Raw genomic sequence first — 24958 nt, forward strand, 5'->3', positions numbered from 1 at the left:
GATCGTCTGTGTGCATGTGGGAAATGATCACTTTTGCAATGTCTTAAAACAGGAAAAAGGTCATAGAGAGCATTATCTTAGAAAAGATATATTCAATTTTAAAAACAAAATTTGATCAAAACTTAAGATGGTTTGTTGACTTCTTAAAAAGCAACATCATTAATGTCAAACTAAAAGGCAAAGACGAAAAAGTTGACTTGTATACACATATACTGTATTCCACCCAATAAGTGCCCGGGGTGTTTTAAAGATTGAAAAATGCAAAGGTACTTAATGAGACGAAATTACTGCAAATCTTTACAATTTTGATAGTTTTGTCTTATGCCCACTGGCCAATTGAAATTGAGGCCTCCTAAGTGGGAGGGGCACTTATTGGGCTGAATATGGTAACTGTTTTAATATGATTATTCAATTAATCCATACATTGATTTTACAGTTCTTCAAGGAAGTCATGAAGTACATGTTTAAATAAAAAAAAGTTGAAAATAGGGAAGCTACATAAAGATCTAGATCCGAAACATTTTTAACCTTTGACTTCTCTGCATACTGGGAAGTAGTACAGAAAGATTGGAGTCTACAGAAATATGTTAAAATTTAAATTTCAAAAAGCCTGGAGCTTATAGTTATACTTTTTGTAACCCCACAGGTAGATCGAATTACATTGTACCTAGGCATGGTACAAGTAATCCTTCATATCCACAAATGGAATATCGAGTCTTGAAGAAAATCTGTCATATGCAGGCACTTATTTTTTCCCACTCAACCATATATTTATGAAAACAGTTATTGAATATTGGATATTGAAATAAAAGATTTTTTTCTCAGTTCTGATGTAGCACAACAGTTTAACAATATATATATATATATTTACTATACCATGAATGACCATTGTTTGTTTGTTATGGTAACAATAACCAATTGTCTGTTTCAGTTGTCCGGCGGGGCGATCCTGGGAGTAGGAATCTGGTTCCTGGTGGATAAGAATATCAGTAGTTACTTTACAGTAGTAGACATTGACACCACCGATTCCTACTTTAAGTATGCAGCGTACATCCTCATCGCTTTTGGAGCGTTTGTGTTCCTTGTCGGATTCTGTGGATGTTGTGGAGCTATCCGCGGTAGCAAGTGTCTCCTTGGCTTTGTAAGTCTATATTAATATCATCTTTGTATACTATAACTGTATGTTGGTCTGTCAGAGTCCACATTTACCTGGAATCAGAATTCCTGTAAACAGTACGTAGTGCACTCAAATTTTAGTCCAAAAAACCAAAAACCCTGTAAATTATTATTTATTAGCTTGGGTATAATAAGCACAATTTGGTGGCTCAATACCAGAAATATCCTTTCACAAAGAAAACATTGCATGTATGTGAATTATGACTTCAAAGTACCGTAAATAAAACTACACTAAAATAAGAGGTTTGCTGTAGTTTAAATTCTACTTTGATTCTCAAACTAAGAGTCTCAATGACTACGTGGCTTATTGAAAAAAATACGAATAGTATTAAAAGAAGAATTAGAAACACATTGTTCATTTGGTGTTTTTGCAAATTTAAAAAAATGAAATTATAATAAAGCTCTGAATATTTTAGAGCTGACTGTTTTTGATAATTGATTATCAATTAATTACATCAAGCTATCTGAACTAAAGGGAGGATTTTTTTACCTTGTTGAAATCAACAAGTTTAGAAATGAGATGTCTCAATGTATTTGAGATTGCCAAATTGATCTGAAGAAGGCTTTGAAGTTCTTCATCATTTCATCAGGATGCCAGAAGGAAATTGATTTCCTTAATGGAAGTTATAGGACGAGAAATGAAGAAAATAAAATAAAAACAACTTTAGAGATATAAGAGGGAGATATTAGAATGGCTTCATTGATTGTATTTCTTGTTGTTTTTTAGGTAATAAGCATCAGTTTTAATTACTGTACCAGTACGTTTGAACAGTTAATTTTCTTCAAGGGATACTTGTAGTTCTAAGCATTAGAAAATTTCTGTAACTACACTTAAAACAGATATCTGTATTAAGTAAAAGGAAAAGTTTGTTTAGTAATTCTAAAGTATATTAGAGACTTTTCACTTTCAAAGCATTAAGTAGCTATACGCCATCAGCTAGCTTTGTATTTTTGATAACACAAATTATCTTGTTATTATACAGCTGATAAACTGTGGATCAGATACATCACAGAAGCTTTAAAATATCAGCACATGTTGGGGTTCTAAATTGCTTAACTCGGAACATAAATGCACTATAAATTCATATAAGTGGATTCTTTTTCGAATTTTGACATCATAGTGTACAGTTGGTTAGAAAGGAAGAGGGATATGATAATGTTGTATGGATTGTTGTGGAATTTAGAAGGGGAGATAATCATGTTTTTTTTCTTCAAAATGTGGAATACAGAAGGAGATCGAGATATAATCATATTTTATGTGTTGTTTTGGAATATAAAAGTGATGATATTTGTTTATTGTTGTTTCCATATGTAGAATATTGAAAGGAGATAATCCTGTTTTATTTGTTGTTGACAAATAAAGAATACTATTATACCTCACTTTCATTTAGAATGTTCTGATTGGATTAAACATGATCGCATGGCATTGAATAAGTTAAATATTTCCTGAGAATGATAAGGCCAGAAATAACCCCAGGGAAATAGCCCCTTGAAAGCTCCACATGTGGTCGGAAGTTGACATCATCTGCAATGTCAACGCTGTTGCTTTTTTTTTTCAGCCCGACAAATTTAACAACTTAGCTGGGAACTATTTTCATGAGTTCTTTTACCAGAGATTAAGATTGCTTGTTTTGATTTTGTTTTGTATAATAAAATAATAATGTCCCTATGTGTCGGAACACATCTAAAATTGTCGCCCTCGAGAAAATATCTTTTTCCAGGGAGACAATTCTAGATGTATCCCTCCACAGAGGGCCATAATTGTATATTGAAGGGAGATTATCCTGTTTTATGTGTTGTTTCCGTATGTCGAATATTGAAGGGAGATAATCCTGTTTTATATGTTGTTATTTCAGTATGTTTTCTTCCTTATCCTTATCATTGGTGGTGAAGTTGCTGCTGCTGCCCTCATGATCCTCTACAGAATGGAGGTAGGTCCTCGTTATTGTTCTGTAATAACACATTTTGTAAGTCCTCAAGGTTTAGACTTAATACTGTATTTGCCAATATAAACCTTAATGCCCCTCCCCCTATAAGTGCCCCTCCTCTTTTCTGAACAAAAGTTGAAATAGTATAAACGCCCTCACCTCATGGATTTAACGATGTTTTAGTTTTACAACATGTAATGCCACTAACATCAGCTTTGTATCCAATATTACATGAACTTATGAAAAAGATTTATGTACCACGAGTACAGAAAGATTTACTTTTTTGTCCACAACTTACATTTTGGTGCCCTTATAAGCACCCTCTCCCCTTTCCCCCCTTTGTTACAATTATTTAAGCGCCATAGGCCCAAATTACCGTGGAAACGGTAAGCATCACCTCATCTTTTGCCTTGAGTAGAATGTTCACCCCTGTGAGGAAGGCTCTGGGTTTTGTTCCACCATAGTCTTTAAAAGTGTCAGTTTCTGCTCTTGTTTTGCACTTGAGAATGACTGGTTTGCCGGTTGTCATGCAGTTGTCGATGTGATTAGGTTGAATGTGTTCTAAGTGTCTTTGGCAGCAAGCTTCAGTGAGATAACATTATAAAAAATACCAAGAATTCAATTATAAGAAAGAGACAAAATATGAATATAGGCATACCACAGCCTCCCAAAACAGACATTCACATACTGCATCCAGGAGAAACTATCCTTAAAGAACCTTAGCTGTTACATGTACTAGGACATTATAAGCCCAGTCAACCAACCATTTAACCAGACTACCTACCTATGTAGAAGTTTGTATTTTGTTCAAAAGTGTTTTAAAAATAATTTTGTTTTCTTTATTAAAATACATATAAAGGCAAGAATGTTTTTTTGAGTGAAAAACAAAAATTTCAATTTTCTCCATTTCAAATTACTTTATCAACATAATTAGGATGAATGTTGATGATACACACGTGAACAAAATGTTCCCAAAATCATCCTGGGTTATCTATTGTTATCATGCTCTTATTATTATATACTGTAGTAGATGCTTAAAGATGCTCCACCGCCGACAGAGCATAAATGATATTCATCATTTGAACAATAATTGTTGTTTAATCGTATATATATATATGTGTCTAATTAACACAAAACATAATATAAAATAACTTATTTTGCCATTGGTGCATGCGCAATCAGCACTTCATTCCATATAGGATATAGTGCCACGGAATTTTTTCGGGATGCAATTAATTATTTTTCATATTTTTAACTTGAAGTAGAATTAGGAGCTCAAACTTTTCAATGGTGGTAATAGTGTAAACTAAGTATTTCATTTGTGACTGAAGAAAAATACTTAATCGTCTGTTCCTGTTTTTAATAGTGAGAAAATACCATTTGTCAGCGGTGGAGCATCTTTAAGTAAAAAACTAAGACATACAGAAGGCGATGAAAACTGTAAAAATTTCAGAAATAATAGCTTTGATTTGATAATGCAGAGATTGAAAGTTTTTGTGATTGTTGTTGTCATGCAGTCATTCCCTCAAATGCTTCACAGGTAAAATTTAATGTGTTGCAGGTTGAGAAGAAGATTGACACAATCCTGGAGAAATCTGTGAAAGAGAAGTACTCTAACAGCTCCACCTTGAGGGATGCCTGGGGTTTCATCCAGATCAAGGTGAGTATATTGTGTAGACGAACTAATCATGTCTGTCTCTGCTATAGTGTATTCCTAACAGTCTTATATAATCTCTTCCGCTAAATTTAACATGTCCAATACATAGAAACAGCACAGTGTTCAATCATCTTTTTGTACAAAGTTTTAATCAGTGGATCATAAAAAACACCTTTATCATTACTTTAGAAATAAACGTTGTATTTTATTTCAGTTTGACTGCTGTGGTTACAGTGGACCAGATGACTACATGGGAAATGCTTACTTGATGGGCAAGGGCTTGGTAAGTAAAGACAGATCGGTCGTATCACGGGGTTGATTTTGTCACTTATTATATATGTTATGATTTAGTCTGTTCCATTAATTGTGAACCAATCAGACAGTTGCTTGTTAGTATCTGGCTTACTGCACAGAGTGAACTTGACAATGCTTTATTTGATTTAAACCTGTTTTCCCTCCAAATCTTAGAACATCCCTCGGTCATGCTGCGTACTGACGAACAAGGACACTGCCATGGAGGAAGTTAAGTCCGCCAATCCAAAGAACGCTTCCGAGTGTAACAGCAAAACCGCTAACTTCTTCTATAATAAGGTAAGCTAGTACATCTTACGGAGTGCCAAACAACTGACCATTACAGATAAACGTTTCCCGAATTGTCCATTGATATAGGTTCATGTAATATTGTAATGGTGTCAGGTCAGTTATAGTTATTGGATGATATTTTGTCACTCTGATTTGTAGAGGTTGCTAATTCTGAAACACGCTACAAACCATTTATTAGCTCACCTGGTCCGAAGGACCAAGGTGAGCTTATGCCATACCGTGGCGTCCGGCGTCCGTCGTCCGTCGTCCGTCGTCCGTCGTCCGTCCGTCCGTCCGTCCGTCAACAATCGACTTCTTCTCCATAACCGCTGGTCGGATTTCAACAAAATTTGGCTGGTAGCATCCTTATGAGCTACTAACTGAAAATTGTACAAATGATGGGGCTGACCCCCCAGGGGCCTGAGGGGCGGGGCCAAAAGGGGTCAATTTGGCTATTTCCATATAAACGACTTCTTCTCTGAAACCAAGCATGGGATAGCACCCATAATGCAATGGTAGCATCCTTATAGGGTGGGGATTCAAAATTGTACAAATGATGGGGCTGACCCCCCGGGGGCCTGAGGGGCGGGGTCAAATGGGGTCTATTTGGCTATTTCCATATAAACGACTTCTTCTCTGAAACCAAGCATGGGATTACGCTCATAATGCAATGGTTACATCCTTATAGGGTTTGGATTCAAAATTGTACAAATGATGGGGCTGACCCCCCGGGGGCCTGAGGGGCGGGGTCAAATGGGGTCAATTTGGCTATTTCCATATAAACGACTTCTTCTCTGAAACTAAGCATGAGATAGCACTCATAATGCAATTGTAGTATCGTTATAGGGTAGGGATTAAAAATTGTACAAATGATGTGGCTGACCCCCCGGGGGCCTGAGGGGCGGGGTCAAAAGGGGTCAATTTGGCTATTTCCACAGAAACGACTTCTTCTCTGAAACCAAGCATGGCATAGCACCCATAATGCAATGGTAGCATCCTTATAGGGTGGGGATTCAAAATTGTACAAATGATGGGGCTGACCCCCGGGGGCCTGAGGGGCGGGGTCAAATGGGGTCAATTTGGCTATTTCCATATAAACGATTTCTTCTCTGAAACTAAGCATGAGATAGCACTCATAATGCAATGGTAGTATCTTTATAGGTTGGGGATTCAAAATTGTACAAATGATGTGGCTGACCCCCGGGGGGCCTGAGGGGCGGGGTCAAAAGGGTTCAATTTGACTATTTCCATATAAACGACTTCTTCTCTGAAACCAAGCATGGGATAGCACCCATAATGCAATGGTAGCATCCTTATAGGATGGGGATTCAAAATTGTACAAATGATGGGGCTGACCCCCAGGGGGCCTGAGGGGCGGGGTCAAAAGGGGCCAATTTGGCTATTTCCATATAAACGACTTCTTCTCTGAAACTAAGCATGGTATAGCACCCATAATGCAATGGTAGCATCTTTATAGGGTGGGGATTCAAAATTGTGCAAACGATGGGGCTGACCCCCAGGGGGCCTGAGGGGCGGGTTGAAAGTGGCCAATTTGGCTATTTCCATATAAACGACTTCTTCTCTGAAACTAAGCACGGTATAGCACCCATAATACAATGGTAGTATCCTTATAGTGTGGGAATTCAAAATTGTGCAAATGATAGGGCTGACCCCCCGGGGGCCTGAGGGGCGGGGTCAAAAGTGGTCAATTTCCATATAAATGACTTTTTCTCTGCAACTTAACATGGGATTACGCTCATAATGCAATGGTTACATCCTTATAGGGTTTGGATTCAAAATTTTGCAAATGATGGGGCTGACCCCCGGGGGCCTGAAGGGTGGGGTCAAAAGGGGTCAATTTGGCTATTTCCATATAAACGACTTCTTCTCTGAAACTAAGAATGGAAGAGCACTTATAATGCAATGGTAGCATCCTTATAGGGTTGGGATTTGAAATTGTACAAATGATAGGGCTGACCCCCGGGGCCTTAGACGGCAATAGATGCGAGGTCAAAAGGTCAATTAGGCTACTATTTTCATATAAATTACTTTGTCTCTGAACCTATGTATTGGATAGCATATTTGTATGGTATCAATAGCATCATTGTATGGTTGTGATTCAAAATTAAACTTTGGGAGTCAATTTTGCTTATTTTTCTAATTGTCTGAGTCTTGTGATAATTACTAACAAAAAACCAGGTGAGCGATACAGGCCCTCTGGTTTAAAAATGATACCATTTGTCGATGTATAGTTAAAATTACCATAAGCTATACCAATAATATTTATAATTATTTCTTACTAATATTCATACACCAGTTGTTGGAACTGGCTTGTAAACAAATACTTTATTATTTTAAACTACATGTATATGTAGTCGCCTTAGAAATTATATATGATCGTTGCTGCTGAGTGGAAGTTGAAAGTTCACCCATTCTCGTGAGAGATGGAAAAGACTAGACTAGTCACATTGTGTTCATGGCAACAATGTCAGAATTTCAGATAGTTTCAGTTTATTGAAAAATGAGACTAACTTTAAATATTTTCACTCAATGTGATTTTTTTTTAAACAATTAAAAGCTTGAATTGTTACTGTCCATCTTGACTTTGGTTTAGTCTTTCTGTATGATTTACAACAGGATTTATGTCAAAATTTTTCTTAATCATGAAAAAGTACAGGCAGATAATATGTATATAGGGACTTCTTCCTTCCCTGGTGTTAACTCCAAGAAAGATTTGAATGTGTTAAGACAAAATGTATCTGGTTATTTACAAAAAGAAATTTCTGAAGTGGTAAGGTATCAGTGAGAGCATCACTTGAAATTTGATTAAATGTCAACACAAGAAATAACTATAGAATTGATATATCTGTTGGCAGGGTTGTAAGAAGACACTCCTTGACATGGCCCTCCAGTACACTAACATCCTCATCGGAGTCGGCATCGGTGTCGCCTGTCTCGAGGTAATATCACCAGGAAGTCATTAAAAGTTGTTATATTTGCCATATATTAATGTTAAAACTTTTTTAAAAAAATTCACATGACTTCTTATTTTTTCTTAGCATTTAACTCTATTGCTCAATTTGAAATTTGTAAAAACAAAATCTTAATCAGAGGTGTAAGATTTTATGTTGGAGCAAATCTTTAGTGAATGTTGATTTTTTTTAAAAGGTCATTATTTTGGTATATATAATAGTAAAATTAAGTGAAAAGAATATTTTTTGTCTAATTCATTTTCATTATAACAATACTGGGTAGATCAAAATAGAAGTTGAAAAATAATGGTTATATTCCTGAAGTTGATTTAAATTCTATCTATGTATATCCTATTTGTTTCAGATCTTTGGGATAGTGTTCGCCATCTGTGTGTGTCGACGTGTGGACAAGGACGACTCCTATCACTGAAGAGGACACACACCTACTATGGTTACCATGACAACAGTCACTGTCGCCTTGACATTTTGTACTCTTGGTCATTTCAATTATCATTTTCTCTCATACAAAACAAATAAGAATAACACAAAGATTTTCATATTTTACCATTTATAATTATTTTAATCGCATTTTAATAAACCAGGATTTTTGGTTATGTAGGTGTCAAGGATGTTCAACATTTTTCATTTTATTGATAAATCTAGTTCCATTACTCATACTTGGTATTCAGTAATTGGAATAAATATTCCAAAGAGGAAGAAATCTTCATTGTCTTTTCTGTAAGGAATCATCAATTTGATACAGATTTCATAATTCATATTGTTTCCATCAGGTAAATGATCAGTTTCAATATTTGTAAGTCTGCTGAAAATTCATTTCTTTCAAAGTGACAAAAGGTTGTGCGATTGAATTAGTGACTGTTCTGTCTGAAATGTGATCTTCAGAACTTTAGCGGATGTATGGAATTGTTCAATTGGCTTTCAGCTGATAAACTATTCCTATATTGTTTTTTTTTTTTAAGAAAAGTATTGATATTGTCAAATTTATAAATGTATATATATATTTATTATTGGTAATACATGTAGCTGGTTATACTTTCCATACTGGTTGTATCTAGCATTCTTCACAAAAAATGTAAAATAAAGGTATGCAACTACCGTTAATATTTATGATTCAGGATTTCGGCCTTTTTTTTGAAGTTATTGCCAGATAGATTTTCAAAAGCATCATGCAAATGTTAAAATTTCTGAACAATGGTTTTTTCTTTCAGAGAAATTTTAATCTCAATTACCCTCTATGAAAATTGATTTTCAACATTTTTTTTAATTAACCCAGAGTGCCATGGGGAGTGTAACCAACTTCGTAAGCGACATCTGTCTCATTGAACGAGACCAAAGTTTTGTCTTAACATAGTTACAAAATATTCTATATATTTCTAGTGGTTTGTATTGTTGTCATCAAGTTCCTTTGTACGTGTATATGTGCCTATTGTGGTGGTTTTGAATGTGAAACTAGAATTTGTTACTAGGCATAATATGTACATATAACATTTAACATGTATTAAAGCACAGAACTTTGGATTCATAATATGCTATAATAATGATTTTAGATTTACTTAACATGTGCACTCTAAAATCCAAAGCATGTGCACTCTAAAATCCAAAGAGAAAACTTTTCAACTAAACTACAAAAACCAATGTAAATACCATATGTTTTTTGTCATTATATACTATGGAGTTATCTGCACTTGCAGTTAGGCCTTGGATGCCACATGTTAGTTTGTGTGCAAAACCTAAATTGTTTTCACAAACACATTTACTTCACATTCAATACCTTAGCGTCAGGGCAGATAACTCAGTAATATGGTACAGAGTACTGTGGTATTGGGTGTTTCATCTCGTTGCCATATTGCAGTAATTTTATGTAAATCTTGATGAAGTAATTTCTGCCATATACTGTTATACACTGTAGTATATGTAACAATTAGTACTGGATGTGCTTACTAACATCAGACTGTACATTATGAATGTGTAATCATTAGATCTGAACTTTTTTTAATACCAGTGTATAACATATTACAAATTGTATTTTATAAGTTTTGGTTCATGTATAGCAGTTGTGTTTTTTGTTGAAATTAATATTTTTGTATGGTATTTGTTGTTGATATTAGGGTAACCTTGTTAATGGATTTTAAAGTTTCCCCTGTATATCCCATCCTTATATTAAGGTGTGTACAATATTTATACACTAATGTTAGAAAATCCACTATTAAAAACCAAATGTATGAGATTCTGAAAACGTAGTTTGCTCATAACATAAGAGAGTATTATATTAAACGTTATTTATGGTTGTTGGTAGATGTATAGAATATTTATTGGGCCTGAACCACAGCACTGACCCTTCCTAAACAAAAGCTATCTCTATCATGTCTGTTAGCCAACTTCTTCAAATTCATTAGAAAAAAACTCCTAAAAATGTGAAAGATGAATTTATGTCTGATATCAGAGAAAAAAAAAAAAAAATTGGGAGATTATAATGTAAATTTGAAGTAACTGTCAACACAATTGCTTATTAGACTTTTTGAGATATTATTATGCTTGAATTTTATTACTGGTGAATTTCAAGGGAGGCAATCAAGCTTGTAGAGAATTGTGGTCTCAGTGCACTCCAGATACTGTAGACACATTGGTTTTCAGAACTTTGACCAAGATGTGATAGAGATAGTGACAGGAAATTGTTGTTTCTATTGATCCTCTTAAGAGTGTATAAAAAAAAACAATGGCAGATTTTTTTACAAACAGTAACACAGTACTGTAGTTATGATTTATACAGGTTTTAGTTTTTTAACAAAAATAAAATGAAAAGAAATGGTAATTTGTAAAAATCTTGTTAAAAAGATTTTTTGAAAGTTACATAATCGATATCTAGATTTAATTTTATAAGGCCAATGTGCAAATAGGTATATGATTCTCTAGCTACCTCAAAAACTGAATTCTTATCACCTTTAATTATAAAGCATGAACTAATATATTTAAATATAGGCTTATATGTATATGGAATATTAAAAAATATCTATTACAAATAATTCACAACACTTAAACCAAAAATGAAATGCTAATATATTTGTAATTTGAAATTAATGTTCGTATCAGTTTCATAAAGAGCAGCAATTTTTTTGCGAATTAAAAGAAGAATTTTAACTGTTAAGAGTTCACTTTATTGTGTTATTGAAATATCAAGACAGGGTTAGCAATTCTTCGTCATCTTGCCATTTTTTACAGGAATTTTTTTATCAATGTTTATAAATTGGTACAGATTGGTTGTTGATATGCCTGTACATTATTAACTGATGAACTCGGCTTTCTGTGTGTATTAGTGGTTGTCTGTTGTGCTTGGCCTAATGTTGTATCACTAACAAGGACCATACTGTCTTAAAAGGTTGTCTCTGTACGATAAACATTTTACAATAACAGAAAAATTTGGCAAATTAACAATTAACATTTCTCTTAATCACTTACTATACAGTCCAAAGTCTAGGCGAAATAAAGGCTCTCACTCACATTTGATATGCATGTATCAGTACACTCCATTTTATAACATAAAACAACAGCCTACTGTTAATGGGATTAGATATGTATTGAATATTATCTACAATAGGCCTGCAGTACAAATGGATAAATTCTGATAGGTCCATCCTTATTGTGTAATGTAGTGAGGGTGTCTGTGTAAACTCTGATTGGGTGTTAGTAATTACAAACCAGGCCCTCAATGATAAAGTCTGATCCTACAGTTTGTATATACTGGCGAGCTCATTTGTAATACCGTACTCAAACTATTAACTGTCACACAATGTCAACAAGTGTTCCAGCTTTAATACTTAACACCATTATAGTGCTAATAACGAAAAAAACACAAAGGAAAAACCAGAATATCGTCATAGTTTATTAAGTGTGTTGTTAACTTTATGATATGGACACCATATACACTGAGTGTGAATATGTACATTACACTCCGTGTGAATATGTACATTACACTGAGTGTGAATATGTACTTTTGTCAGTTTTCCGAAGTAACCAATATCAAAGGCAAAGTATGTTTAGTTCTCCGTGATATCCCATGTATGCTACTGTGGCTGAGCCACTAATTAAGATCTACCAGTAGAACTCACAATGAGGATGTTAGTCCATATAGAACATGCTTATTAGTTAGTGTTTCTCCATGAGGAACTCTGGCTTTTATCCAACATTGATATTCCTAGCATGTTCTTACACACAGCTTTTCATAGGATACAACAAATCTAACCAAATCAAACCTTATAACTGAAGATAATATTTGATTTAATAAGTTATTTTTATGAAATCAAACCTCACATACCGAGCACCATTTTTGTAGGACAAAAACATTTTTTATTATTGTTATTCTTCCATTCATTAATTCTATTCTATATATAGTGTAATATTCATTTTACAGAATATTTTTGTTTCTTTTTAGATTTTCATGCATAATAATCCTTACACATAATTGATTGTTCTCTCAACTGTATTACTCTGAAGTAAACATTGGCTCAAAGATTCAAGTATTTTTGTTTATTGTGTGGATTTGTTTGTTTATATTCCTAAATCATTTACTCTGCATTGAGACAGGAAAGTTGAACTGGACATATAGAAGTATATGGTGCCTTTGACCCATCGTTCTAGTCGTACTAACATTGACAGTATTCATGCACTGTTATACCCGACACATGTAGGTAGTGTATTTATATATCAGACCCAGCTGTATCCAAGTCCTATAGCTTACATAATGTAGTCAACATTCAAGTATGTTAATCGGCCCATATATCTGATATTTTGAAAGGTCGATTCAACATCACAAACCCTTGGATTAATGTATGTGATGTTACTTAAATTGAAAACTTTAATTTTAAGTTTAAACAGATGAGAATGAGTTGCCACACAACACACTGATGCCTAATCAAAACCATCAGTATATGAGATGAAGAAAAAAAATTATGTTGGTCAAAATCAATATTGCAGATAAAGTTTTTATTTTGTGAAAGTGATATTTTTTCTTAAAAACGAATTCTTAGATCAAGTAAGTTATTGGAACTTGATACAGCTGGTTAGCATATTTGTATAGTTATTTAGTGTATATATACATTGTAAGGTTTGATTTAAGCATAAATATATCATCAAATTTAATAACTTTTGTCTGCATGATAGATATAAAATAAGAATTGCAGCTGCATGTAAAATAGTAGCTTTTAGACTGAGATAGACTGTTATATGTTCTTGCCTATCAAGTTAGTCGTCATGTGATAGTATTAAACTATGATCTGCTGCATGTATTCCTGTAAACATTTTCAGTGTTTCAATCTGAAATGCAAATAAGTATTTCAATAAAGGGAAGCTAAAGATCTGATAAAGTATTTGGAACAGAAAATGAATAGAATTCTCTCTCTAGTTAGTCTCTGTGGCCTGTAGAATGTGACTGGTATAATACCTGTGTACGATTTGTTGTAAACGGCACCATTGGTAGCACACTCCTGACTAGCGTCAGACACCTGTATGTTTAACCTTAGGTGTATATCATTCCAGGTATTTTTACATGTATTCTTTTGAGAATTCAGGAATAAAGTTTTTTTTTAGAATACATATACATTGTTACTGATGTTTTGCTCCCAGCTTTTATCGGTATCTTGATATTTCATCTATTGTTGATGCCTCTTTATTTAAATTGCTTCTAATTAACACCGACCTTGGAATATTGGTATTGGCTGAAAGGCGCTCCTTGAATAAAGCACTTTAACAGATATTCAAGGTAAAAGCGGTCAAATGATTAAACCTTTGGAAAATTTTCCTGGAGCACTAGCCCTAGGGTCATATTTAATAAATAGCTTTCTTGGAACAAGTCCAACAATGCTCCTCAGCATTTGCTGCTCTTGGAAGAGCTACAATGTTTGCAAAAGACTTTAGTAAGGACATTATACATGTAAATTAGCCTATATTTAGGTTACAGCATTCCAACCTGAAAATAGTATTGAGTAAACATATAGATCTACTATTGAAAGGCCCTTGTGAGATAATCATCTCCAGGAGTCTTTAATTTGATCCATTCCAATTAAATTTGGCAAAAGGCCATATATGGTCTTTGTCAGAACAACGTTTAGCATTAACGTACATCCTGATGATCTCTGTAAAGTCACAGTAGGACATACAATAAAAGTACAGTTCAGTTTACATCAGTTATTTATTGGTGAATAATGATATCCCCATATTCACACTGTACTTACATTCGCCATTAACGATTTTATATCAATTAAACATTACAATAAAAAGTCGTGAAGATTATCAATTGGTGGTAATTGAGTAATTGAAACTTCAATTACCTAGAGCATATATTGTTGGTTATTGCCGCAGGCAGAATAGTCACTTGGCCATAATTAATCATGAAGTATAGATACACCAATTTCTAATCCTATTTTAAAGATCTGTGGCTCAATGGTTACACATACCTATATGCATACAATTGAATCATATCGTAAAACAGCCTATCACACAATGGGTTGGTATCCTGGTACATGTAGATTATGAGTGTCACTGAGTTCTGTATGGTGTGAAAGTCGGCCATCAAGGTCCTTCACAGACTTAATATTGATTAATATTGTTGCCAGGTATTGTAAAACTGTTCAGCTTTGACACTTGATACACTTTATACTGTCTCATCTGTGTAAGTCTTAGTTCCTGATTTCCAGACCACCAAACAACATTCTCATAGATCACTCTCAATGTCTTTGTGAAAATGAATGATGAACACTTTCTCTTGGTCATGATTGATGATTTGGTGATGTGATATGATGATACTCCTCGTAAGTATGTACCCTATAAGTTCTGGAGTCGTCGGTGATCAACCTTCTCCAGCTGTACAAGTCTGCCTTGGAGTTAAGGTGATTAACAGACTACAATAAATGTATCGCTTACAAATGTCAATGCTTAGAATTTTATAACAAACTACTTAAGCTGAGGGTTACCCGAGGGACCCTAATTTTTTTACCCCCGACCCTCATTTTCCCCCCACTTTTCTACGAAAACCCCCCCAAAAGTTGGGATTTCGATGTCAGACTCCAGTTTCTGCCATTATTTTAGAGTGAAAGACATTTAGAAAAAAAAATAAAAAATCCTTCCAACCTACCAACCATATTTTTTTTCGCCATTGTAACCCTAAACAGACATTTTCTTGTTTGCCTGATGACTCAGGAAGATTGGCACATAAAAAGGATACGGTTTAAGTTGTTCAGAGAAACTTTTCATGTCCTCCGCAATGCCCTCCCCACCTGATTGTTGGGTAACTACTGACAGCTCCACCAGACTGGAGGTTGAAAATGGCTCCAAGTTGTCTGTGTTTCCCGGAACATTCATCTGACACAAACCAAAATTACATTGATAGATGTGAGGGAAGGGAAGTAACTCTTATTCCATTACGCTTATCAGCTAGACTGTATAAAAGATTGAAGAGATTTTTTTCCCCAGGAACACCTGGATTAAGATTAACCAAAAAAATGGTTATAGATGTGACAAACCTTGTAAATCTTTGATACTGTCACTTTCATTCTCCCTTTGTGGAAATAAAAACCTTTTATCACGAATTCATGATCCATCCTGAGGAAACAAAAAGAAGTGCTCACATTTATACCAAGGGTATTTAAATGTAAATCCCTTACCTAGAAATGTAAAAAAAAAAAAAAAAAAAAAAAAAACACAAATTATATTCTATCGTTTCAAGGTTTCTAATTAAAAAATCATGTGTGATGATAAGAACATCTTAACTTAATTAAACTGTAAGGATTAATTAATTGTAAATGAAGCTCATTAACAAACTAAACGTTACGATTTCTAATGAATTTATCCTACCTAAAACCCAGCTCATTTAGGAACTGTACAATGTTGTCAGAAGTACTGCAGTCAATGACGTGTCTAACCATGGTCGGTCGATTCTTGTCACCCATCTCAGCAATACCTGCATATCGCACCTGCCTGATACAGACACAATTAACACATTAATTAAATCTGTACACATGATCAGAATGATTTTAAAGAAAACTATCAATGTTGAATTAATGGAAGATCAATAATTTAAGGTATAGATGATCCCTTCTATAATGCAGGGGATAGAAATATAAAACTAGTCAGTGTGCAAGTTGTTAAACTTTAGAGCGAAAAGTTTTGTGGATATTTAGTATATTACATTAACGGAAACAAATATGTCTGATACATGTATCTATCTAGAACCATTATATGTTTCCATCAACCTCCTATTGGTTGATCCATTTAATTGTTTGAAAGTCAGACATGTTTTCTGAACATTGTAATATGAATATGTTATTAAATGGGTCAAGGAGGTACTATCAAAGGTTGTTTTCCATATAATAATGGATCCTCATAGACATTTGTCTGTAGGATACAAATTACTTATGGTAGTAAATATAAGGCAAAATAGTAATTCTAACAGTAGACATAGACCATACATCCCATTGTCTAATTTATGGATGTATGCCTTTGGTGATCACAACTAATTATAGCGACTGACCGAAGGGATCATCAGGCATTATGCATTGCCATTGTCCCTATATTTCATCTGTATGTTCTATATGTGTTCATTATTTGTGTTTTCACAAAAGGGCAGATCGCCTCGAAAATTCGACAATCTTTTGTCCACACTGTTAGAATTACTTCTTTGCCTGATATATTATTAAATGTAACACTGCTAAATATAAAAAATACCATATATGCATTTTTGTAATGTTGCAGGATAAAAAGAATACATGGTCAGTGTTTAAAAATATAAGCTGTGTATTGGCTTGGTACAGAAAGAGGAGGCTTGCCACTTTTGTCTTTCTTAAACCTTGCCAAAATACCCTGACTATGCATGTATAAATACCCTGACCATGCATGTACAGTGGAACTCGATTAATACAAACTCGAAGGGATCGAGATAAAACTTCAAGTTATCCAAGTGTTCAAATTAAGCGAGTTCTCAAGTCTACGGATGATCTCTTTACTTGGTATATATAGAACAGTTCCATGTCGTAAAACGATGTGAACAAGAGAGATGTCAAAATTGCTGATGGTAGTTGCAAAGTTATAACAATAAAACCGATATATATATTTTGAAATGCTGTTCTACGGCAGATTTATGAAAAAGAAATTGGCATTTTCGGCGATCTAGTTGTTAAAAAAAAAATCTCATTTCCAGTTATATGAACAATTTTATGCATGATTTTTGTCATTCGGACCAGAAATTTACTTTGAATTATCCGAGTTCTTTGAGCTTTCCGAATTTGAATTATCTGAGTTCTTTAAACAAAGATAAAAAGGGAATCCGCCTGGGACCTGCAAAGTACTTCATATTAAGCCTGGTAGTCGAATTATCCGAGTTTGTATCAACCAAGTTCCACTGTACTTGTAAACCTTATATATTATACCATGAGTCTTGTTCCACCAGGGAGTGTCTTACTCTCAAACTTAGGGGCTGAGTGATTGTTGTGTTTTCTGTTAAAATAAAGTTAAATTAGTATATTTTTCAAAAGGTTTTCAATGAAATAAACATACAGATATCTTTTAAGTTATCACAGATTGTTGATTGACACAATGACAGGCCTTTTAAATTATAGAAATTACATAATATGACCTTAAATGGTTTTCTTCTCTGATTAAGATATAATTGGCAATATAATATATATGTGGCCATGTACATATGCTGGCTGTTGCAGGTGATCAGGGCTAAAGTATAGTGTGCCAGGCTTGGACCCTCGACCCCCGACTATAGTGCACTGCTGCTCTACTAACTGAGTTAAAGGGAAGTTTATCTAAGTAGACAGCTATATCACTATATTTACACTTGCTATGCTTGTTCTGTATACACAAATGCAATGTACTAGTCGAGTTTGTTTACCAAGCACGCTTTATGAAATTTGCCTCTGTCCAGTTAGCATTCATATTGGCTATGAATGCCAACTGAAAGACGTTCATTATGTACATGTATATATTCAACATGTAACAATTGCAATGCATTTAACATTTTTAACTGTATCTGGGGCCAGTTTCATGAACATTCCTAACTTTAAGGAATTCCTTAATTTAAAATTCCCAATAGGAAAACATAACCGATCTTTAGGAATTAAGGCTCCTTAACTTAAGGGGTTTTCTTAAACTTTCGTAATGCTTTCCTATGGTGAATTTTAAGTTAAGGAATTCCTTAATGGAATAGGAATGTTCATGATACTGGGTCCTTTGCTATTTATAATGTAAGGTTCCCTAAATTAGGAAAAAACTCATTTCCCCCAATAAAATCAAAATGTTTACTGAAACCGCTTTAGAGAAACCAACCATATATATATTATATGACTCTTTCATATGTACATATGTAGGATAGAACTATTCCACCCGAGGGTACAGAATTTTGGGCCAGAACCGAGGCTTGCCAAGGTTTCTGACCCAAAATTCTGTACCCGAGGGTGGAATAGTTCTATCCTACATAATTTACATATGAAAGAGTTATTTTCTCACATTGCTTGTCGAGTTACTTACACGAAAGGTGAGGCAGCCATTTTGTCATAAAATCTTAACTTCTTAAATAATTGATCGATTTTAAAAATAAGAGCACCATTCGAAAGAGCTCATCAAAGTTTGGTTTATATTAATAAATATAAACAAGAAATCTTAGGTAAAACGGTTTGAAATGCAAATTAAACAAATGAAATGGTAAATAAATCCGGCAAATCAATCGAAATAGAAGAAAAATGACGTCAACTTTGGCTGATATGACGTCATCTGATTGTTCGGCAATTGTGACGTCACAGCTATGTAAGATAGATTTATCTTACATAGCTGTCTTTCATGGGACAACTCTATCTTACATGGCTAGCTATGTGAGAAATATATGTTTCTGCATATGCGTACATTTGAAAATAAAATAAACATAGGCCTACTTATTGAGAAAAACATTTCATGATCAGTGAAGGTTTCAAATGGACTGTCCGAGTTATCACATAAACCCCGTAGTCTGTGGAGCAGGACGTCGTGAGCATTCTCCATGATGCTTCCCTGTAGAAGGAATTCATTTGTTGGTGCGAACTTGGACACTTTCGATATCATCTGGTCCATTGTTATGCGGAGGGGGAATCGCCGGTCACAAAAAGTCTTTGTTCGAATTAGGTTTCAGACGAAAACCATAGTTTCAAATGGAAATCCTCGAAGTCTTCGTTAAGGAAAAACAAGCATGATTGTAAGGTGTCACATTGAAAGTCATAACAATGCCGAGTGAATTTGCTAAACCAGTGTGTACCTCATCTCATGGGCGCAGCCATATTTGTTAAAGTATACCGGATGTACATGTAAGGGTAAATAACTCTAGATCTGCGGAGAACAGGGATAACGAAAGTGAAAGTACATGCACTGTACGTAACACTTTGTTTGTTTGTTTGTTTGAGTTCATGCATTAATATTAGGATATATACAATGATTGCATCTGAAAAGTCTGGATAAGAAAAGAGCAAGTAGAAAATAATAATGATAAAAAACAGATTGTAAATGTTAATCTTATAAGGAAAAAAAATGGGTCTGTTTAGGGTTCAATTGGCCAAAAAATATGGTCGCTAAGTCGGGAGATTTTCTTTTGTTTTTGTGTGTGTCTTTCACTCGAAAATAATGGCCAGAACCGGAGTCTGAGATCGGAATCCTGACTTTTATTTTTTTCGTTGAAAAGTTGGAAAAAATAGGGTCGGGGTAAAAATTAGGGTCGGTCGGGTAACCCTAAACAGCGAATTATTTCTTATTGGCCTAAAAGAGATTTGCATGGGATAAAATAGTTTTGGCTAAAACACACGAGAAATCTCATTAACAATGTTGATGAAACAGTGAAATGTTGTGTTGAAACGATGATGAGATGAGAAAATGTTCATATTTTGTTTAACATACCGATTTCTTTGAGATAATTAAAAAACGATTATGTCTCACGGCATGGAACAAAGTGTATATGTCTGAGACATCATAGTGCTTATCTCATATGTGCTTAAAATCAATACAGTACACTAATATAGGCTCCACTGTGAGAGGTGAATCACGTGCATGGCATGTACATTGTAGGATGATCCTCCTCTCTTAATAGATAGGAATGTGTAAAATATGTGTGTCCAGTTCGGAGCCGAGAGAGAACAACTTCCTCTCTGCGGTCTCTCCGACTGAACAGTTTAGGATTAGGAAAAAAAAAAAAAAAAAAAAAAATAATAATAATGTCTGTTTAGGGTTACCCGACCGACCCTAATTTTTAACCGCGACCCAATATTTTTTCCAAATTTTCTTCGAAAAAATATTAAAAAGTCGGGATTTTGACCTCAGACTCCGGTTCCGGCCATCATTTTAGAGTTAAAAAAAAAAAAAATCCTCCGACCGACCGACCGACCGACCCTATTTTTTGCAAATGTAATCATAAACAAACATATTGTTTTGGCCTTAAGTGTCGGCTGTATTTTTAACAGTTTAATGTTTGTTTCGGTAGAACAACTTTGTTGCCATTTGGTTTTGTGTGAATATATCTTAGGATTAAATACAATATTAAATGCGGGTTTTTTGGGATTGGATTTCAGTTGAGCAGCATACTGTAAGGATAATTTCTTTCGTCGATCGTCTAGAGATGGCTCATTATATTAGCGTCCACATGGAGACTCTTCACAGGCGTTGTTCGAAAAGCTCCAAGTGCGAGACGCAGTCTCTGATTCTGGATAGGGTCAAGCATCTGTAGATAGGAGCTGCAAGCCGATCAATAGACAATCGAGCCGTAGTCAAATTTTGATCTATTAAGTGCCCGGTAGATACTCAGAAGCATTTCACGGTATGCCCTAATCGGAATTGGAAAGAACACGTAGAATGTTCAGCGCCTTCGAGCCCTTATCCTTCAGATGTTTGATATGTGGAACAAAGGACAGTTTCGAATCAAATATTAGTCCAAGAAATTAAGTTTGTTAAACTACTGAAATTCTAATTCCATTGAGTGTGAAGTCTGGATCGTTGTGTAGTTTTCGATTTTGACAGAAGTACATGCAAGCAGTTTTTGATGTTGAAAATCAAAAGCCGTTTTCGTCAGCCCAATTTTGTAATTTGCCTAAACATTGTTGTAGTTGTCGTTCTATAGTGTGCATGTTTTTTTTTTAATCTATAACAGATCAAGAAACCATCCACAAATGGAGACGCTTCTGTAGATTGGCCAAGACATTTGGTTATGCTGTTGATTTTTAAGCCAAAAAGTGTGACAGACAGGATACCACCCTGAGGGACACCCATCTCATGTTTTTGTGTTTCTGACCGTGTGTTCCATTTGCGAAATCGTACCAGTTAAACTAAAGTGATACGGCACCGCCAAATGGAACGCGTTTGGATTTTTCCATGATGGCGGCACCCATATGAAAGATACGCTTCGAATATAAAAGCTATGTATTTTCGGTGCCAACAATGAAATGGATCCAAAAATGATACCTAAAAAGTTTCAGCACACATTGAAATAAACGATCCATGTAATTTTATCGGATATAAATACGCTCTGCCTTGTTTTTAACAAAGAAAACATTCCGGTGACAAATGAAGAATCTCGGGTCCGCCATCTTGGATACAAGTGGTACCTTCTGAAAACGAACCACTTGTACCGCTTCGGTTCGGCTGGTACAGCGCTTTCCATTACAGATACAGCGGGTTCGTACCAGTTGTATCTGCAAATGGAACGCACGGTGAATAAGGTGAACCCGTTGAACTTTGAAATGCCTGTTGGATATAAAATTTGAAATAAACTTTGGCAAATTACCACGTATACCGATACCATGGAGATCATTCACGATTCCATATAGCCAAGTTGTGTCGTATGCCTTTTCAAGATCATAGAATACGGCCACAAGATATTCTTTCTCGACAAAGGCTTCTCATATAAATGTTTCTAGCCTAACTACGTGGTCTACCGTTCCTCTGCGATTTTTAAAGCCGCTTTGCAGTGGACTTAGAATATTGTTTGACGTCAGGAACCAAACCAATCTAGTATTTATCATACGTTCTCATGTTTTACAAATGCAGCTCGTCAGTGAAAAAGGACGATAGATTTCGGCATCAGTAACATTCCTCGCATGCTTCGGAAGGGGTATTATAGTAGATTCCTTCCAAGACTCGAGAATTTTGCCAGAAGAATAAACTTGGTTAATTATAGTTGAAAGACATTTAAGTGAAGAGTCTGGTAATTGTTTTAAAAACATATAATATGGAATTTCCTCAGATGCAGCTACCGAGTCCTTTGATTTCTCGAGGGACTCGAGCAGTTCTGGTATCTCTAAAGACGTATTAGTATTGGAGGATTTACGTCTCTTTTCCTTTTTTTTTTTTTTTTTTTTTTTAAATTTTTGGAATTTTTGGAATGATTTTTTACGGACAAAAAAAAAGAAAATGTTTTTGCAAAGGCGTCAGCTATTTCGGATTTGAAGAAAATATTAAATTTTTGTTGATGAGGTGGGAGGACGGTGTTTTTCTTTTCCCACTGATTTTACCAATCATTCCAAAAACTTTCTTCGAAGATGTATTGGAATTAAGTTTTGAGACGTACTCTTTCCATGTACTTTTCTTGTCGGATTTGATAGACCTTCGAGCTTTTGCTCTCCAAATTTTAAAATTGTGATAGTTTGAGAACCGTCTTAGAGCTGCATTTTTACCAGATTGAAGTTATTGATAAATGAATCATTTGAAAGAAGGATCTTAGTAGGTTTTGGCACGGATTTTTGTATGGTTTTTGTAGCGATAGAAGTGAGCGCTTCTGTGAAAATTTTAATGGGGTCATCGACGTTCAAAAATTAACCTCGATGAGCAACAAGTTTTTTAATTGAACCCACTCCGCCTTATGTAGATTCAAACGAGGAATGGGCACCTCAAGTTTTGGTGACCCTATGTGTTTCAATTAATTGGTAAGTGATCGTTCCCACAAATATCATCGTTGACCCTCCAATCATAATCCAGAAGAATTGATGAATGGCAGGGTGTAAATATCTTGTGGCACTGTCATAAAGACAGCTGTTTTTATCAATCGACTCTTCGATACGTCTACCTCTATCATCAGTGCCTAGGGCAACAGCTTGTAGGGTGGTATTTAGCTGGATGTGTCTGTGGAGACATTTTCATGTACCGCCACCACCACACCACCTGATGTCCGGCCGCCTGTTGTTAGATTGTTGGTGTATAATGTAAATTGTCTGAGATTGATGGTGTCTTTCAGCATTACCTCTTGGAGGCAGAATATGGATAGGCTCTTTGTTTGTATAAGATGTTTAAGTTCTTCTATGTTCGCTTTAACGCCGCGTATGTTCCATTGTATGTTAGTGTTGGTCATGATGCTCCCTGAGGATAGTTTGTCGGACTGACAGGACTACTCATGAATAAGGTTGTTTGGTGACGATAAATGTGCTGTCGCCAAACTCGCTGTCGTCCGAGAGACCTTCATAGACCAAAAACAGGGTCATTTGACCCCTACTGGGTGTGTTGTTTATTTCAGGGAGCCTCGACAGCCTTACCTTGATGATTTTGGTCTGCCGTTGCTCCTGCGTTGGTGTATTTGCTGGTCGCCTGACGTTCAATACCAGCAGGCTTTTTAACGTCAAATGGCGGTTGAGATAAAGAACATCTATGACGGGCGGTGGTAACTTTTGTTCGTGTGTTTGGTGTTGTTTGAATATTATGTTGTGTAAGTCCTGAAGACGCCGGTGGGATTGGTGTTTTAGCTCCAGGTGGCCCAGCAGGTGGTTTTGATTGTGGTTTGTTCTGAGGTTTAGGTGGACCCAACACAAACCTTTTCGGATCCCCCGCGGTGACTTTGCAGGCCTCAGTACCAGCCACCTCTGGGACATTATTGCCCCAAGCAGGCTTATCAACTAAGGCCTGGACTGACACGTGCATGACGGTGCCACTGTCAACCGGTGTCTTTGCGTGTGTGATCTGCGCATAGGTGGACACACTGATGTCAGAATTCTCAACTATCCTCCTAGCCTCAGGGAAAGAGACACTACGAATGTATTTGACCCGCAATATCTCCCTCTCCCGAGTCCAGGAAGGACAGGCTCGAGTCGACGCAGCATGATCACCGTTGCATTTGACACAGTGAATTCCGACAATGTCATAGTCGTCTCTTTTATCGTGACATTCACGGCCGCAGTACTGACACACTATCTTCCGTTTACATTTGCTCTTATAATGGCCGTATCTCAGGCAGTTACGGTACCTTAATGGATATGGGATGTAGATGTTGACAGTGTAATGGTGGTATCCAACAGTTACGCTCTGTGGTAACGTCAATATGAAAGTGTGTTTGGACCATTTTCCAACTTTTTTTCTGGTCATTATACGTTTTACTTTATAGACCGGAATTCTCTCCTCTTTGAAGTATGACAGTATGTCAGCCTCATTGTCATTGCGCAAGGCTGGGCTCCTGATTACCCCCTTGTTGCAATTCAATGACGAGTGTGGTTTTACACACACACACTGAGGCCGGCAAAACTGTTGGTCCCAAGGAGGTTCTCCGCTTACTGTTTGCGAAAAACCTATATAAGAGGATCACCCGATCCTAAAGGCTGAACAGATTTGACATCGCCGGCAATGCCTTTGATGCCCTT

At 35.6% G+C, this 24958-nt stretch overlaps 2 protein-coding genes across 2 annotated transcripts in view; one reads left to right on the forward strand and one right to left on the reverse strand.

Moving 5' to 3' along the window:
* LOC138329661 (CD82 antigen-like) overlaps window positions 1-15983 on the forward strand; it is a 52795-nt gene extending 36812 nt beyond the window's left edge. The window contains exons 3-9 of the mRNA XM_069276902.1: window positions 932-1141; window positions 3033-3107; window positions 4666-4764; window positions 4976-5044; window positions 5230-5352; window positions 8220-8303; window positions 8680-15983. Coding sequence (XP_069133003.1) covers window positions 932-1141; window positions 3033-3107; window positions 4666-4764; window positions 4976-5044; window positions 5230-5352; window positions 8220-8303; window positions 8680-8745 — 726 coding nt within the window. The 3' untranslated portion in view covers window positions 8746-15983. The remainder of the gene's footprint in view (window positions 1-931; window positions 1142-3032; window positions 3108-4665; window positions 4765-4975; window positions 5045-5229; window positions 5353-8219; window positions 8304-8679) is intronic.
* On the reverse strand, window positions 14502-19657 carry LOC138329662 (mediator of RNA polymerase II transcription subunit 18-like). Its single transcript, XM_069276903.1, has 6 exons — window positions 19259-19657; window positions 17753-17819; window positions 16182-16304; window positions 15851-15929; window positions 15553-15689; window positions 14502-15201 (listed from the first exon to the last, which is right to left on the reverse strand). Exons 1-6 carry the CDS (start codon window positions 19431-19433, stop codon window positions 15153-15155), a joined length of 630 nt encoding a protein of 209 aa, XP_069133004.1. The 5' UTR covers window positions 19434-19657; the 3' UTR covers window positions 14502-15152.
* Window positions 19658-24958: the final 5301 nt, after the last annotated feature.

This window comes from Argopecten irradians, chromosome 8 (assembly GCF_041381155.1).
Source record: "Argopecten irradians isolate NY chromosome 8, Ai_NY, whole genome shotgun sequence".
Taxonomy (NCBI): Eukaryota; Metazoa; Mollusca; class Bivalvia; order Pectinida; family Pectinidae; genus Argopecten; species Argopecten irradians.

Coding starts and splice junctions, on each gene's coding strand:
- LOC138329662 (XM_069276903.1), bottom strand. CDS start 19,433: ATGGACCAGATGATATCGAAAGTGTCCAAGTTCGCACCAACAAATGAA. Junction 16,305..17,752: donor CTGGTGGAACAAGACTCATG/GTATAATATATA, acceptor TGTCTGTATCAG/GCAGGTGCGATATGCAGGTA. Junction 15,930..16,181: donor CTAAATGAGCTGGGTTTTAG/GTAGGATAAATT, acceptor TTGTTTCCTCAG/GATGGATCATGAATTCGTGA.